Source organism: Heterodontus francisci, chromosome 6 (assembly GCF_036365525.1).
Source record: "Heterodontus francisci isolate sHetFra1 chromosome 6, sHetFra1.hap1, whole genome shotgun sequence".
NCBI lineage: Eukaryota > Metazoa > Chordata > Chondrichthyes > Heterodontiformes > Heterodontidae > Heterodontus > Heterodontus francisci.
The window spans coordinates 105,858,223-105,875,774 of record NC_090376.1 but is presented as its reverse complement, the minus strand read 5'-3'; the positions used below and the strand labels follow the sequence as shown (position 1 = coordinate 105,875,774).

The following is a 17,552-nucleotide window of genomic DNA, read 5'->3' as shown; positions in this document are numbered from 1 at the left end:
TGTCCCAGTCTCACATACTGAATAAGTTACATTCAGTGTTTAAAGGCCAAAGTTTTAGGCTATAGATTTGAAACCTGTCTATACCAGGGACCCATCAGAACAAATGCAATCAAGAGAATAAAGTGATGCAGAAGAAATAATTCAGAAGTTGCTTGATGGAATTAATGTGCCACACGACATTACAGTGTGTGTTGTTTTGAGAAAAGCACATTGAGAAAAATATTAAAAATTAACTAATGTTTAAATGACGTGAGGGGTTTAAATTTCTATATAACAGTGCAAATTAACTTATCAGAGTTGTTTTAGACTTGGAAGGTAATAGTTTATGATTTGTGAGAAAATGCAATTGCTTGGAGTTCTAAATTGCTAGAAAATGTACCTATCAAAATTCACAGTTTTCTGGCAAAGGGAGAAGGAAGTTATGCTTCAAAGTCTTCCTAACAAAGAAACCTCATTTTAATCACTCATACTACCTCTTCAGAAATCTCTATCTGTCACTGAGGAAAGTTGCCTTCAACATTGAATCAGCATGCGGCAATTTGCTGACTAGCTTATCAACATTTTTTATAAAGTGTTTTCTTTTGTTTAAATTTCTCTCTTCCTCTAGAATATGTGAAATATTTTATTTCTAGCTTACAGACTATATCTAAGTATGCATTTATCTGCATCTTTGATGTGATAATTCATCAGCAAATCTTTGATGAAATCTGTCCCCTCTGTTTAGGTCAAAGATATTTAGTTTGACCTAGAGTCAAATGTTCAGTTTTTATACTTTTCTGTGCAAAAATGGAAGGCTGAGCAATTTCCCCAAAAACACATTTCACAAGCACAAGATGCATTTCCAGCTATCTTTTTGCTAAGGTATATTGGTTATTTTTGGAATGGTAGGACTCATGCGTTACATACAAATTATCTGTTCGCATTTCCTCCCCAGATTCCACCATTGCTCACAAACCTCTATGTTTTTAATACATTGACCAAACGGAAAAATTCAGCCTCTCAGCTCACAATCGAGCAAAATGTTTACACAAGTTTTCATCTTGAACTGCAGTTATACTACTATCTCATTAGGAGCAAATCAGAATAACTATATTCTAAACAGGTTGCCCTATCCATATTGTAGTTAACAAAGTGGCATTAAAATTATATTTCTTCTTGAGATTGTTTTGCCTTCAATTAAGATCATTTGAAGCTCTCTGACATTGACCTAGTGAGTTTGTTCAATGAGTAGCTGGGCTGACTAATCTCAGATGAAGTGCAATTCAAGGTACTGCAATTGGTTTCACTGTCCTTGGGTTCAGGAAATCACTATCCATTGACCCTGCCTGTGTGGACATGGGTCAGGACAAATCAAATTTGGCTAAATTTCTCGCCCTTACTCATTGTCAAGGCTCATGGATGAATAATAGCCATTTAAGTGAGGTGCTGAAGGGTGAACATCACTGTATTCCAAAAGACATCAATGCTTTCAAGAGAGAAGTGACAGGCAGAGAATGGGAATACTGATGAAGATTATTGGAAGGAAAGCATTTGTCCAATTTTTCTTGACCTTTTCTTGCATGTGAAAATAGCCCAGAAACCTTGAAACCTCATCAGAACTTCATTAAGACTTTCACTAACCTTATTGTAAAAATAAACCTTCCTCAGGCAAATCACTTCTGCTCTCATTTAGAAGTCCAAATCTGAAAGCGTCCTTCCAATTGGCACAGAATGGATCTGTCCTACTGAAATACTAATTAACAGCCAATAAAACAATTGTCACTTGCTTGTACCTGGCGGAACCACAAGATTCTTTCAAAGTTGCCCTTTGTGCCACAGCCTTTTCAGGAATCAGCACAGGGACAAAAATGTCACCCTTTCACAAATACAACAGGCTCTTGAAAAGCAAAAACGGAACCGTCTTGCTCAGGCAAGGATTTCTAGCATTCGCCTATCTCCACAATCTCCTTTATACAGAATTTAAGCACCTTTTATGTAAGATTGTGCATTTGACATTTGATACTTCATTTAGTCTTTCTCCCCATTTCCTGAGGCTGACAGAAGGCCAGCTGGATATATTTATTGGGATCATGGTGGGAAATGGTTGGCTTGGATACTGAAAATCAGACAAGTTTTGCTCGGGAAGAAGCAGCACTCAGAAGAACATAGTTAACAGAGCAGTGCAAGAACAATGTGGCATGTTTATCTTTGCCTCTCTCATGGAGTGTGAGACCAAAGCCTGTGCCTGAAAGATGGCTGCATCAAAAGAGCTCTGTTTTCCTTTCAGATAACCTCAGCCCCACCAATCCTCCTGCGTTCTGTTGCTACTCAGCATGTTCCTTTCTGTGGCACAAATAGATGAAAGAAACAATCTCAAAGCGAGCTTAATCCAACCGAATAGCTGCTGCTGGGCCAGGAGTTAAAAAAAACCTAACCAACCCATGGTACAATCTGGAGCTTTAGGCATACAGGACTTCAATAAAGCAGCAAATTAAATCTACCTTTTTCATATTACACACAATGAATGAACAAGAACTGAGCAGCTTTTCTTTACCATCCTCCAACCAAAGCCAAAAAAACAGGCCTTTTATATATCCTAATCCCAGCCTGCTCTTATATAGTAAAATGCTCAACAGCTCTGAACACAGCTTCCCTCCGTTCCTTTTCAAATTACAATGATAGATGTGTCAGTTTGGACATGAATAAAATCTATATGTTACCTTGACAACCCCTGGTTCCCACTTATATTTTGTATATAAAATGGGTGCATTTGCTGTACTATTTATGAGAAAGAAATAAACCAGTAGTTTCCTTTAGAAATGATCAGATTACTACAGCTGATTTCTTTGTGTCTGTTTATTTCAATCATGCTAGATCCGGCTCTTTCTATTCTGTCCCTTGATTTACATTACTGCTCCAATCTGCAGTGTAATCCTTTCATTGTCAATTACTTGAGGGCTGATTTCCTTTTAAATAGAAGATGATTGTGTTATGACTTTCTCCTAATTTTCTATTCCACACTTGAAAAATTCTCTCTGAAGAAAACACATAGCTGCATCAGCAAACAAACACTTAATGTGTCAAACAAGTCAAATCCATATCTAAAAATATGCATATCAGTATGGCAAGACTGGACATAGTGAATGAAAGGTCATCAACCTGAATTGTAACTTTGTTTCCCTCTCCACAGATGCTTCTGACCTGCTGAGTATTTCCAGCATTTTCTGTTTTTATTTCAGATTTCCAACATCCACAGTATTTTGCTTTTGTATTAGGGCAAACGGATGCGGGTTTACTCTTAGCAAATATATAAACATTTCTCAACCTTACCTCCAGTTAAATTACAGAAAAATGTAAAGCAATTAATTGCCTTATTGTAGCTTGGGTCTGTAAGTGTATTGGGAAGAAAAGGTCCATAGGGAGATTATTACAGTTTGATTCAGTTAGAGAAACCTGTTTGTCAACTCTTCACTGCAGGTTTTTCACATAACTAGACAGCTTTGAGATGTAAAACCTCAACAAAAGTTTTGAGACACAAACAGTACTTCACAGTAGTCCAATTTATGAGGAAAGGCCTCAACTTTATTGTCATTACTCAAGAGTTTCTCTGACACTTACCACTTATACACAGAATTATGCAACATCAAAAGACAGATTTTGCCTGACCTAACTTCTGCCATGAAGCCACAAAAGTTGAATTTTCCTTTGTTATTTTTCTCCTTTGTAAGCTAAAACAAATTATAAGATGATCCACACCCACATAAATACCTTAACGTCTGCATTCCTTTAATATTGCATAATTTCAATCAACAGTTTGACTCTTAATTATATCATATTGAAATCCCTCGAGATAAAAACAAACAGGTTCTCCTTTCCAAATAAAGCTCAACAGTCAAACCTCGCAAATGGACATATTTTCACCTCTTAATATATATAGAGCTGTCTTACAGTACAATAAGCAATTTGGTGCACTACCTTTCCCACGATTGATCTGGAGGTAAGTAGGATTAAGAAACAGGTTTGCATATTTGCCAAAATTAAAATACCGGAGGGGTTAAGCATGAGGGTGGGGTGTAGAGTCTAGAGACAGGCTTCTGGATTTTTTTTTGCTTTAAGGTAGCTGAACCTTCTGCATTCCCATGCAATTTTATAGGCAGGAACATGGGACAATGACCATAACAATGAGACTGCTGTTAGTAAGTACAGATTTGTTTTGTCACACTCCTTTAATTGGTATTTGCGACTTTTTTTTAACATTTCCTGCTGATTTCCATGCACAGTACTTTGTAGTCATTTATTTTTATCAAATTATTGGTTTCTTCATCGGAGTGTGGCAACTTAAAATTCTCCTGGCAACGCATAACACTGGTTTTAATAAGCATAGCAGCACTTGTAAAAAAGCAGGCATAAACACTGCAGAATTGGAGACACGTCAATCAGTTTGAGAACACAAAGGCATCAAGACGATTATGTACTGTTTTATGTCTAATCACATGCCCATCCTATCACATGCTATTGTAGCACCAGAAAGAAATGCACCATCATTTTGTATGAGCCATGTCTTGGTTATTGGTGGTTCTTGCTGGAACATAACTAAAGCCTTCCCAATTAAAAAGGAGGACCTTGCTGCTATCGATTCCATTTATCCATAGAGTATGGAATTTCTTTAACAGCATGTTGCAAAAGTGTACACATAAGGCATTTATACTGACACGGAACACAAAAGTCTGAGTGTATCAGGCCTGTGTCCTCAGTACCTTGCTCTACGGCAGCGAGGCCTGGACAACGTATGCCAGCCAAGAGCGACGTCTCAATTCATTCCATCTTCGCTGCCTTCGGAGAATACTTGGCATCAGGTGGCAGGACTATATCTCCAACACAGAAGTCCTTGAAGCGGCCAACACCCCCAGCTTATACACACTACTGAGTCAGCGGCGCTTGAGATGGCTTGGCCATGTGAGCCGCATGGAAGATGGCAGGATCCCCAAGGACACATTGTACAGCGAGCTCGCCACTGGTATCAGACCCACCGGCCGTCCATGTCTCCGTTATAAAGACGTCTGCAAACGTGACATGAAATCGTGTGACACTGATCACAAGTCGTGGGAGTCAGTTGCCAGCATTCGCCAGAGCTGGCGGGCAGCCATAAAGACAGGGCTAAATTGTGGCGAGTCGAAGAGACTTAGTAGTTGGCAGGAAAAAAGACAGAGGCGCAAGGGGAGAGCCAACTGTGCAACAGCCCCAACAAACAAATTTCTCTGCAGCACCTGTGGAAGAGCCTGTCACTCCAGAATTGGCCTTTATAGCCACTCCAGGCGCTGCTTCACAAACCACTGACCACCTCCAGGCGCGTATCCATTGTCTCTCGAGATAAGGAGGCCCAAAAGAAAAAAAGAACTTAATGTACCATTTGACAGCAAATTCCTCCTTGTTTTTGTGATTAGGAAATGAAAAAGATGAGCCCACATATAAATGCAATTTTGCGGCCTACTCAAAACACAATCACTATGCACCTGCTTACCTACAAATAAAGGAATGTTTAATACAATGGGACTTGTTTGTCTCATTCGATGATCTGCTTGAAGGCCTCATCAATCCTATTTAATTTAAATAAAAGCAAAATACTGCAGATGCCGGAAATCTGAAATAAAAACAAAAAATACTGGAAATACTCAGCAGGTCTGGCAGCATCTGTGGAGAGAGGAGAGTTAACGTTTCAGGTCAACGACCTTTCATCAGAGGTTCACCCAAACTTAGTAAAATTAGCCTACAAATTCCCTCATAAAATATTGCTGTATGAATATGTAGTCTATTTATATCAAATCCCTATTTTAACAGAGGCATTAATCTGTTTATTTTATGCAGTGTAATGTCTCCCTTAATATTGCAGAAAAATGAATTTGTTACAAGTCCAGGTTAAGTTGTTAAATGTTGTATGATAATTTTGCTCAAAATAATTCCCAAGTTCATATTTGTTTTCAGTTGTCACAATGTATGAGGTGGATCTTTATGTTCTTAAAATCTGGTTATATCAATGTGTTCCATGTCCAGTGATGTCTTTGTACTTTAAGCAACTCATTAATGAAGCAGCCTATCTTAGTTCAATTAAGAGAAAAGATTGGTTGCAGCAATCATCAGCATTTAGGAACTGGAACTTTTATTTAATTAGATTACAAAGAAAGGATCTTTCTCTAGAAAGAACAAACAAGTATGCAATTCATTTTCAAACCACATTTGGCTCTAAAGATCCCAAACCACCTAATTTTTAAAATGGTTTTAAATAATTATATATCTGCGGAACTTTTCGATATTTATAAAAGTGAGTTTACACATCTCCACCGACAGAAAAGAGGCTGCTTGTGGATCATTACGGGTAGTATGTGATCATTAAAGTTAGTGACATACTGAAGTAACCTATCTTTAAGTGGAAATCTGGACAATCTGATCTTTGCTCCCCTCCCACACACACTTTCCAACAGGGGCCAATGGACAGCCATCAATAATGGGACCCTGGCTCTCTCAACCTTAGTTAGTCTTGGTGTCCTTGAGCTGTCACACCCACACTCCCACCCCAAGTCACATCAGTTGACTCTGTTGTATTTACCTACTGAATCAAGCCATCAAAAGGAGCCTGACAATGCAATAATACTAATAAATGTTCTACTGCATAGTAGGAAAACTGTCTTTCTGCATAACAGTAAACATACAACTGCCAGGAATGAATCATTTGGGCTATGTGAGGGAGTTGGCCACGAACGGAGAATATGTTCATTGACCTAAAATCTCAGTATTTCATTCTGCCATCAAATAGTCACATCAGTGCACAGCACACTCTTGCTTAAATTATGCCTGTGAATTTTGAAGGCCTCAATAATGCAGATGCTGATGTGTCTTCAAAATGCAAATGGAATAACTTGTCATCTAAGAGCTGTCCTCTCTCTGAAAAGCGACATGCTTTTAAATGAAGTTAAATCCAATGCCTAGCCAATCTGGCATGTGAGCATCAAGCACTGTCTTTTTGCTCAGCACCAGTGTCGGCAATTGCATTTCTCATGCTCACTGTATGCCAAGAGCTTTTATTGCCTGCTCGCTGTCCCCAACCTCCATGGAGACTAATGGCTTGGATATTTTGTCTAAAGTAATGACTAGTCCCTTTTTCTTTGTGGTTGGGATTACTATGATGTAAACCAGGATCCTGCCCAGAATCTGCTTTTACCGAGAAATATCAAGGGTGTTGCCTCTACCTTTGATGATTTGAACGAAACAGACAGGCTGAGGTAAAATGTGCTGTGCACAGGCAATTGGTAGAAATTACATTTTATAGTCATCCCTTTGAATTTCCTTCAGACAGCGAACACAATTGTGGCACTGAGATTCAACAGACTAAACAACAACCTTTCCCAACAAATTGCACAGCATCCTCTAAATGCACTACTCATGACAGGTACTGGGGAAAAAAGCATCTTTTACTGTTAACTTAAGCAATCAAGCCTGATTCAAAAGCAATGCCAGTACTGATATCCGTGCAGCCCCCTCTCAAGTCTCCCATTAAAAGCATGCTAAAGATGTCAATTATTTATCATTTTATTTTTATTTTCTGAAATCAGGAATAATTAATATTTGCCACATACATCAAAGCAGTTCTCTTGTTTGGTCAGGACAGATTCTTTTTGTAACTGAGTTTCGTTATTAATCCACCACCTAGTGGCCCATAGAACTTCAATAGAAATATATTTTGTCAGGAAAAACTTCCATCCGCAAAGGAAATATGAAAGAATGATTCCTGACACTGAGCTGCATTTTTTTCCAATCCCCCATCACAGGAAGGATATTAGAGCCACAGAAAAGGTGCACAGAGGTCTGATACCAGGAATGAGAGGTCCAGTATAAAAAAAGGGCTTTTTTCACTGGCACAGAGAAAATTAAAGGGGGATCCTAATAGAGGTTTTCAGAATTATGAAGCGTTTTAGAAAGGGATGAGTAATGAAAGATTTATTCCAATAACTGGCAAATGCATAACAAGGAGGAAGGAACTCAAGATTATCACTGAAGAAACAAAAAAGGTAAGCAACCAATATTCTTTAAAAGATTAATATTTCAACATGGAATGCCTTAGCGTGAGTAACTATTGAAACAGAGATTCAGACATCATTTATAATGGAATTGGACAAGTATTTGAAAAGAAAAATGTAAAAGGATAAGAAGAAAGGACAGGGAAATTACATTAAAATAGATAGTGCCAGTTGAACAGCAAGCACAGACACAATGGGTTGAGTGGCCTCTATGTGTGCTATAATTTGTATGGTTCCATAATCAATAGAATATGGTCTATTTCAGTGCATTATGAATGCAAGTGATTAGAATAACTAGCTGGACTACTGAGATTTAAATAATTTTCTTATAAGTAGTGATGAAAAGGTGCATGAAAAACTCAGATCTTTCTGTGGTTATATATGGATGGCAACTCCTTATCATTTTTTTTGTATATACATATTTGAAAATTATTTTTTGTACACTTATGCATCTGGAAAATATTAATTGTCAAACAATTCCAAATATTTATGAAGTTTCTGCTCATATTCTGAAGTTTTAATTTAACATAGAGTTATCATAAAAATGAATAAACAGCAACAACTGGAGAACAGTAAATGTGCACAAGACTTCCATGTAAGTACAGCCCCTGGTGCAAATCAACAACACTGTATAGTTCTTTATTTTCTGTCACTGACTGCAGAATACTACCAGCACTCTTGAATAAGCATAAGACTGCACCCTTGCTACTGTGATAAGGCAATTAAATTTATGATGAGATATGACTGAAATGAAAGAATATAATTCTGGGACAAAGTGATAAATAATCTGCTGAAAACCCTTGTAAGTAAAATCAAAATCCATTTCACAAAAGAGTTTTTTCAGAAGGGGAGAAATTTGTTACAATTAATTTTAGAGATTAGAGATACAGCACTGAAACAGGCCCTTCGGCCCATCGAGTCTGTGCCGACCATCAACCACCCATTTATACTAATCCTACACTAATCCCATATTCCTACCAAACATCCCCACCTGTCCCTATATTTCCCTACCACCTACTATACTAGTGACAATTTATAATGGCCAATTTACCTACCAACCTGCAAGTCTTTTGGCTTGTGGGAGGAAACCGGAGCACCCGGAGGAAACCCACGCAGACACAGGGAGAACTTGCAAACTCCACACAGGCAGTACCCAGAATTGAACCCGGGTCCCTGGAGCTGTGAGGCTGCGGTGCTAACCACTGCGCCACTGTGCTGCCCTTTAAAATAGTTCTGTGGGATCTTTTACATCCACCCAAGCAGACAGATGGGACCTCAGTTTATACACATTATCCCACTAGTTGTGGAATAAATCACCTGATTAGGTCAGTGATTGGAAATATGAATTCTACTTCCATCTCTTTGAGGTCCAAGAGAGTTACAGAGATAAAAATCTAGCATAAGGGTAAAGGAGCACACAACTCAAGTTACATGTATTACTGAATTTAACAATAATTGATCTATACTTCCTGTAAATACAGTTGAAGCATTTGAGTAACGACAGCAAGCTAGCAAAAACGCTCTGTTCTCACCTCAATGTGAGCAAACAGGTAATGAACTTATACTTGTGCTCCATCCGAGCCAATAAGTTTATGAACAGAATACTCATTAATCTCAACATACTACATGGACATTCTCTGGTGAGATTTTATTGCATTAAACCAATGAGCTGTAGAAAACGATCAGTTCCCTGCAATGCATGAGGACACTTTCTGACTCGTTGCAGACTGTGCAGATCTGGCAAGAAGACTGCCCTTGTCAGGCAGTTTAAGTGCCACCTTGAAGCAAGCCCTTGTAAACAGATACACAGCATAGTGAAAGTACAATAACTTCAAAGCAAAGTTTATGTCTCCTTAGGTTTGCCAGCTCTGGTTGAATGTACTCCTGAAGGTTTCATTCCATGACTTCCTACCTCCAATTGCCCCTCCTGGTCAAATGGTTTTTCTCCCCATCTCCAATATTTTAATAACTAATAAACAAAAGTGCTGAAAGGAAAAGGGAAAAAAGCAGCCTTTTTAAATACCACTGTGATTTTACTCCTGGGTTGTTTGCAGCAGTGACTGGGAGATTAAGCACCAACTCCTGGAGACTCCAGGGCAAGCCTGGAGAGCTGGCAACCCTATGTCACCTGCATATATTAAAGCAACTGATTTGCTTTGTTCAAAGCACATAGACCACTCAAAGACTCTCACCTGAATAGAAGAAAATTGGTAATGTACCATCAGGTGCAACATTCCAATTATTCTGATGGGATTACTTGATTCAGATTGTAAAATTGTCCAGGAATGCTTTGCACAATCTGCCAATTTACAGAATACAAGTTCAGTTTTTGCCCCTAACTTGTGAGAAATATAATTTCCAGAAACAGAGAAAATATAAATAACCCACAAGGAAAAAATGGCTACAGACAGCTACTGAGTGAGAACTCTTGGTGGAAGGGTTTGGCTGCTTTAAGCATCTGAAGAGTGACCTCTGTAGGACTGTACTATTTGGAGAGATCTGCATCTCTCCCCTGCAAAAAGCTAAAAATCTGCACTTCAAAAATAAACCTCTGCTATCTGACTGAAATTTCCTTTCGTTTTTCATTAGATGTCTTTCAACTTAAAAAAAAATGTTTAATAACTAATACCAGAATTTCTAGTTTGGTAATATTCTGATTTTTTTTATATTTCCAACTGGAGTACAGCCTATTCGAAAACATAAAAACTAGACGAAACAATGCCGGTTTAGTTCGACCGGGCTGGAAGTTTAGTATTTGTGTTTTGTTTTATGGATCCATACGAACAGCGCCAGCGATATATTAATATTACTGCATAACTAAGTTATATTAAACATTATAGCTTGTTCAAATGGACAAGTATTCAGGCACCATCAAGCGCTATGTTGCAAAATGAATTTGGATTTCGCAAACGCAATGCCTTACAAGATTTGATTACATGGCGTTCACAAAAAGCCTGGGTGAAAGGATTGGTGTCTTTTTAAAAAAAAATCGAGATTATCAGGTTTGCCGCAAGTCCCAATTTGATATGTCAGGTTTGCACGGCTCGTTTACTATGATTATCATTTTAAGATCTAAACTGCTCCAAGAACACACTGTAACGAAATGGTTTCTTTCGCACAGGATGCCCCGGAGTCTAACAACTGGATAATGGTGCCATGCTCGGCTGATTCAAGCATTTTCTGCACCAGAAGTTAATTTGTCTCCATTTGGTGATTATGTGTGCTATGCTTCTTTAACCATTCAGTATAGTTATGAACCCAGTTACCTGTTGCTGCTATCTCGAAGTAAGCGACGGATAGTATGACGGTGTTTGCTTGGAGGAAACTGGAGAATAATTGATTAAAATCTCCTCGCAACTTTGTTCCTTCTAGTGCCGGAATGGGGCGAGGAGGTTGCCGTGCTGAGAACGAGAAATGTTTCTCTTCAATGAGAAATCGACTTTCCATTGACCATCATTCAAGAAAATTTAGTGAGCTCTCGTGTCTTCCACTTGCAATATGTTCTCAACATTTAAATTGGACATTTTCTCCCACTGAGCAAAAAGTTCGCACCTGCCAAGCAAATCCTAAATTACGATGAGATCACTTTTCTGTGAAGTTTGGGGACAGGGAACAGAACCGCCCTCCGGATTTTATGAATTTTGTTGTTTGGAACATATGGCGCGTTAAAAGCAAGTTTCACAACTTTGTTTCTTCCCAGCGTGCGGAAGAAAATTGACGCAACTTTTATTGAACGAAAGTGTCACTTGATTGAAGATAAATGTAGTATGATTTCGCAATTTTTCAGTTTTTATTCGGTGCCCAAATCTAATCCAAACCTGGTTAGCTTCGATCATACTTCATTGATCCCTGATTTACAAGAACAAGCAGCCCTGATCCCGCAGCACCTCCTCCCGCACTAACTCGCAGTTTTATGTGGTGCACTTTTTAAAAAACACACACAATAACCTCTAGAGTCTGCTCTTGACAAAGAGTGAATCCAGAAGCAAAAAAAAAGTCATGCTTCGAACTCTTATAGGCAATTTGGACATTTGTTGCAAAGTGATTACTCTAAGAGAACGTGTCTGAGCCGCCACGAAACAAACAGGAATAAAAGTTGCAAGAGCTTTCGAAGTCGCACTGCACCTTTGCAGGGGGCTTTAAATAATAATGTTAATATTAAAATATATGATTGAAAATTGTTCATATACATACAAAAGTGAAATCATATATAAACCGGGCAAAGTCGCCTCGGAAAATTCCCCGGTAACTTCAAATACACACCGAGTGAGGCTGACAGTTCACTAAATTTTTAAGGGATGAGGCGCGAAAGGTCGGAGTAATTCAAAAAAGGACCAAAGTTGAGCATATTTAGATTTGCCATCAAGTTTCTTATCTTGACCTGTTTTTTTGGTAGCTGGGTCACTCCATTTACTCTAACGCTTTAAACAAACATTTGCTCAATGAGTTTCAACCGAAAGGTTTAACACAATTCCGATAAGAAGCTGATTCATAGACAAAACACTTCTCGGGCGAGCACAGTTTTAACTGTTTGCTTTTCCGACACGTTTCAGTGATAGACTTCGAACAAAATCCTGAAAGGGCCATTAATTTCTTGGGGGGGAACGGCGTGGGCTGACAGCGGTATAGACTTGGCGGTAAATTAGAATTCATAGTTTTTCATTTTATGTTTTTGCTTTCTTTGCTTTCCACGAGCACCAGTTGCAATCGGCAATTTGAGTTCCTTTAATTTTCGAAGCAGAACAAAGGAGGTATTTGGGTGGGTGGGTGGAGGAGTGAGTTACTTTATTTTGACTTCAACTATAGTGCATTCATTTAATAGCGCATATGTCTCAATTTTTAGGAGAGATTTCACCGCACTTGATTTTATATATCAACGTACAAACTTGGATTTAGGGTAATTCAGGAAATAAAGTCTGTATAACTGATTTGATTTTCTGAAGGGAATCGCCTTGTAGTTTAAAAAAAACTTCGGCAAAGCCCCTTAAACAGACGTATTGTTGGCTGGAGAGTCACATCCAACACATTGACAGGTAGAATCGCTTTATCCTCCCGAACATTAGCGCCGAATCTTATACAAACGCCAGCTGCTTCCTTGTCTATTTGACTGCTGCTTAGGATATCGCGCTGGGGTTCAGATGCGCGTCTATTGAGGGTTTCCCCCCCCCCCCCCCTCACCCTCAGAAGCTCTACGTGGTCTGCGTTGCGACCTGAGTGTCTCCTATTTATATCTCGCCACCTTCCTATTCCTGTTCTCCCAGCTGAAGTCACCTAGACATCCTGAATGCATGTAGACACCGGGCTACGTTAATTTCCCACCGCTTGTAAAATCCGTCTCCCCCTACAATAAAAATCCCATCCAATATATCAAACCCAGTCACATTTAAACAATCTGCGTCGACATTCGAGCGCGGCCAACAATTCCTAACTGAGTCCCCGAGATCCCCGCTGATCGCGGTCTCCTCCGTGTGTTAATCCTCCCGACAGTTACGCGAGGACCTCCTTACATACAATTTATTGCACGAGTGTGCCGATAATTACACCTTTTTGATTACAGTAACACTGAGATTGGGATGGGGGCTGCGCTCAACAGTCAATTCCACCTTGGACTGCGTTGTTTGTGTATCTACATCACAAGAAATAAAATACCAAAGCTGCAGGTGTCGAGGCTGATCAAGACTTCAGTTGTTTCACTTACTTGGGATTTGAGGAATTCCAATATATAGGTGCCAAAATTTCACAGTTTGACATAGCCACCCTGCATAAAACGAACAAAACTCCCAAATAGTATTTCCAAAGCGAGTTCCTTATCGCCATCATGACCGATCACTTTGTCCAATACAGGGCGAAATATATATATATTCGGGTATCCTTGTCCTGGGTGGGTCCCCTCTCAAATGTCTGAACGGTATCCTTTTACCAAAAGCACTCTTCCGATCCGAGACTCTGCCTGGCCGAAACTTGAAATGGACTCCTCGGCTGCAGGCGCTGCTGATCCAATGGAGTTGGTTGCAGAGCGGGGCACTCGGTCTCACCTTCGGCCGTCCGCCCTCCTCATTCCCAACCCCGTGTTACTTTCAATCGCTGCAACTCTTTCTCGTACCTAGACGCTTGCTGGCAGTGCAATGGCAGAATGAACCCACAAATTTCAGTGCCAAACCTTCTTTCTTTCCTCTCTGATCTTTTGTTGCTTGCGATTTCCAAGTCTGTCCGATGGTTTGTTAGCAGAACGATGTGCGTGCAAGCGAGCTCAGTCTGTGTGTGCTGTATGTGTTGTGTGTGCTCTGTGTGTATTGCTGTGTCGCTCAGCGCTCCACTTGGTCACTTTCACGATCCAGGACGTGATGAGACAGCTCAGAGCAGGAAGGTTATATACCTCCCAAGCAGCGAGCCAGAGAGCGCTCCCGGACCCGCACACCCGCTCATTGGCTCATCCAGCCACCTGCAGGCGCCGCTCCCTCTGACTGACAGGCAGTACCGCGTTCTCATTGGCCGGTTGAGCTGTCAATCAACGCCTTCTCCTCCATTGTTTTTGTTTCATCGGATTAAAGGCTGCTGTGAGTTCGCAGACCGCCTAACAGCACAGGTAACCAAATAAAAAACCGAGCAAGTCACCAGAGCCGGAGCGTTTCTATGTAAATCCCCATACTGTTTCATTTGCACATGGTAATTGGAAGGATTGCAGTTCAGCACAAATCTCATTATCGTTTGATTAAGGTGTTGATGGGGGAGGCGGCGAGAGGAATGCCCGCAATCCAACTGCTCTCAGCATCACTTCAATAAACTGATAAAGTTCCCACTTTGCAATAAAGTTCAACATGTTTCTCTGACAAATCTTCTCTGACTGGCCAGTTCAATAACATTGCACTAGGGGAGGGGGACAGAGGGCAACGACTGCAGATGCAAAATTCATATATGCACGAATCAAATGAAAGAGGAAAATCTAAATATTGAGAAACATTCACACTACAGATAAACAACTGTGCACCGAACCCTGGGTAGTAAACAATTATGCAGCATCCGTTGACTTGCTGCAATTGCGTGCATTTGTGTTCTGTTTAAAGAATTACACGGCTGGTTAAAGGTACTGATGTGTTTCGTTCTGGGCTGGGTATTAAATGCGGTCGGTGATGTAAAGGTATGGTGTGTGAGGCGCCAGCCAGGATCCGACCCACTTTGGTTTTTTTCATGGATCGACAGCGCCCACTAGAGATTAAACCTGCAATTTCCACAAGACGTCCCCACGATTGTGTCCTCTGGGTCTTATCGCCTTCCAAGTCCTGTGGTACTCCGCGGCGAAACTCTGTACCGGTAAACGTTTTTTTACATTATTATATCTCTGATTAAAATATTATGAAGACTGTCTTGACTTGACCTTGACAGTTAGCTTCTTATGGTATTTTTAAACCACTGGGATGATTTAATATTGTAACTTTCGAAATTCGTGGGAACTAATCGTCAGGAAAATTCTGAAATTAAGACTTTGAAGCAATGTATGCAATATTTAAAATTATTCCATTAAGAGGTCAGAGTCCTGGATACATTGCGTTTAGGACGGTATTTTCTTAAGAGACAACACTGCTTTTGAAATGAGTTTGATTGTTCAATAGGTTTAGTTAACAAGAGATATTAAAATGGACATCCAATAACAGCAGATTTACAAAAAGCTGATTTTCCGGTATTTAATCATTTTCTGCCATAAACCCCTTGTCCAATCCCTTTAATGCAGTAGTAATTCCCCCAACACTATACTAATACGACATTTTGAGTAAATGGAAAAGGATAAAATGTGAAATCGAAGAAAAACACGAGTGTACAATTAATGGAAAATATAGTGTGCACGTATTGGAAAATATAGGTGTACAATTTGTGGAAAAGTGTAAATATACAAGTGTTGGAAAATGCAAGTGTAGACACGTTGGACAAAGTTTCCAAATAATATATGCTCCATACGGATATTCTGTATCTAAATCTCAGACAAGAACTAAAAAGGTGCTAATAGCGTGTTAGTTTTATAAATCAAACAAATTTTCAAGACGCCAGACATAATCTAATTTACAGCCACGAGATCCCGAGTGTCCAGAATCCTGAGCGATTAATCCAATTTATTTTAAGCGGGTTTAATGGTGAAATCTCGATTGTGACAGTAAATTAACTTCGTAATAAGAAAATAAAACAATAAGAATGAAGTGTCCAATTTGTGTGCTATTCTAAATACTGTACAGGCGACAAATTCTCCTGGAAGATAGGAAACAACATTCCTGGTTGTTTTCAGGTTCACTTGCCCAAATTTGAATTGTCCTGCGAACTCCAAATGTAAAAGATCAAACTCGCATAAAAAGTAACAACAGAATTTGATTTAAAAACACAGGTCTAAACTGTATAATTTCAGTACATAACTCTAAATAATGAACTGAAGGTAAGGCATGTTTAACAAAAAGCCGTGGTGAATCCTAGTTTATCCAAGTTAACCAGCAGATTGGATCGACGGATGTGACAATATCCTAAGTTTTCGCATATTTAAAGAGATATGTTGAAAAGAACCAGGATTTGTCAGACTCCTCAACATACGTGATTTTAGTTAATGCCCATTATTTTGCACGAGTCATTTTCTATCAAGTGTGTTTTAATCCAATTTCCATGTTGCTTTCAGTATTTTTAATAAGGAGGTCAATTTAAATACAACAGTATGTAGCTATCTATTACCTATCTATTACCAAACGGGATGATAGATAGAAAAATAGATGGATAGATAAATAGATGACACAATTACATGCCCACTTTTTCCTTCAAAGTATCAAGATCATACCCCATGTATCGTTAAAATGGAATTACAACAGCATAGACTTTTATATTCTGAGCGTTTGCTTATCCCGCCCACGGAACTGAGAAAAAATGAGTTGAACAGAAATCGTCACGCGTGTCTCCCAACAACAGCAAAGGATTAGGAACGATCGTAAACCCTTTCAACATCACCCCTAACGACTACAGCTGTCGACACGTTTACTGCAGCATTTTATGCGGTAATTTTCACGGTGATCATGAAGTCGATGAAACGTTTCTGCCCTTTGGTAATTAATAACATAGATCGGCGGGAGGGGAAATGCGCTTTGAGAAGCGTTTAGGTTCTCCAGTTACACGAATGCAACAATGCAAATCGAAGGAAAGGCCGGCCTGTTACTTTGGAGGTCCATCAGCTAGAATAGCCCGTTATCTTGCAGCATTCCCGTTAGTTTGAATGAATTAAGTTCCAACAGCAGTCAAAACGTTTTTCCAAAAACTTCCCTACACTGATTTGCCCGTTATTTCTCCAGTGTGTAGTCTGCAAACTATTTGTGCCATATTGAAAAGGTAGAAAAGGACACATGGAGGGAAAATTAGTTATCACAAATTCACGTCCGTTGATTTTTTTAATTATCGATTTGGTTGTTAAATTTTCAAAACACAACAAAAAATAAATCTGCGTAATGCTAAATTATTTTTCTGACGCAGATTAGCAGA

The 17,552-nt window shown here is 39.4% G+C and overlaps 1 protein-coding gene across 2 annotated transcripts in view; it reads right to left on the bottom strand.

Annotated features, from left to right (window-relative positions):
* The window catches only part of efnb2a (ephrin-B2a), a 61,663-nt gene extending 47,285 nt beyond the window's left edge, over window positions 1-14,378 (bottom strand). For both annotated transcript variants that reach the window (XM_068034129.1, XM_068034130.1), the window contains exon 1: window positions 13,750-14,378. In XM_068034129.1, the coding sequence (XP_067890230.1) occupies window positions 13,750-13,871 (122 nt within the window). In that variant the 5' untranslated portion in view covers window positions 13,872-14,378. The remainder of the gene's footprint in view (window positions 1-13,749) is intronic.
* Window positions 14,379-17,552: the final 3,174 nt, after the last annotated feature.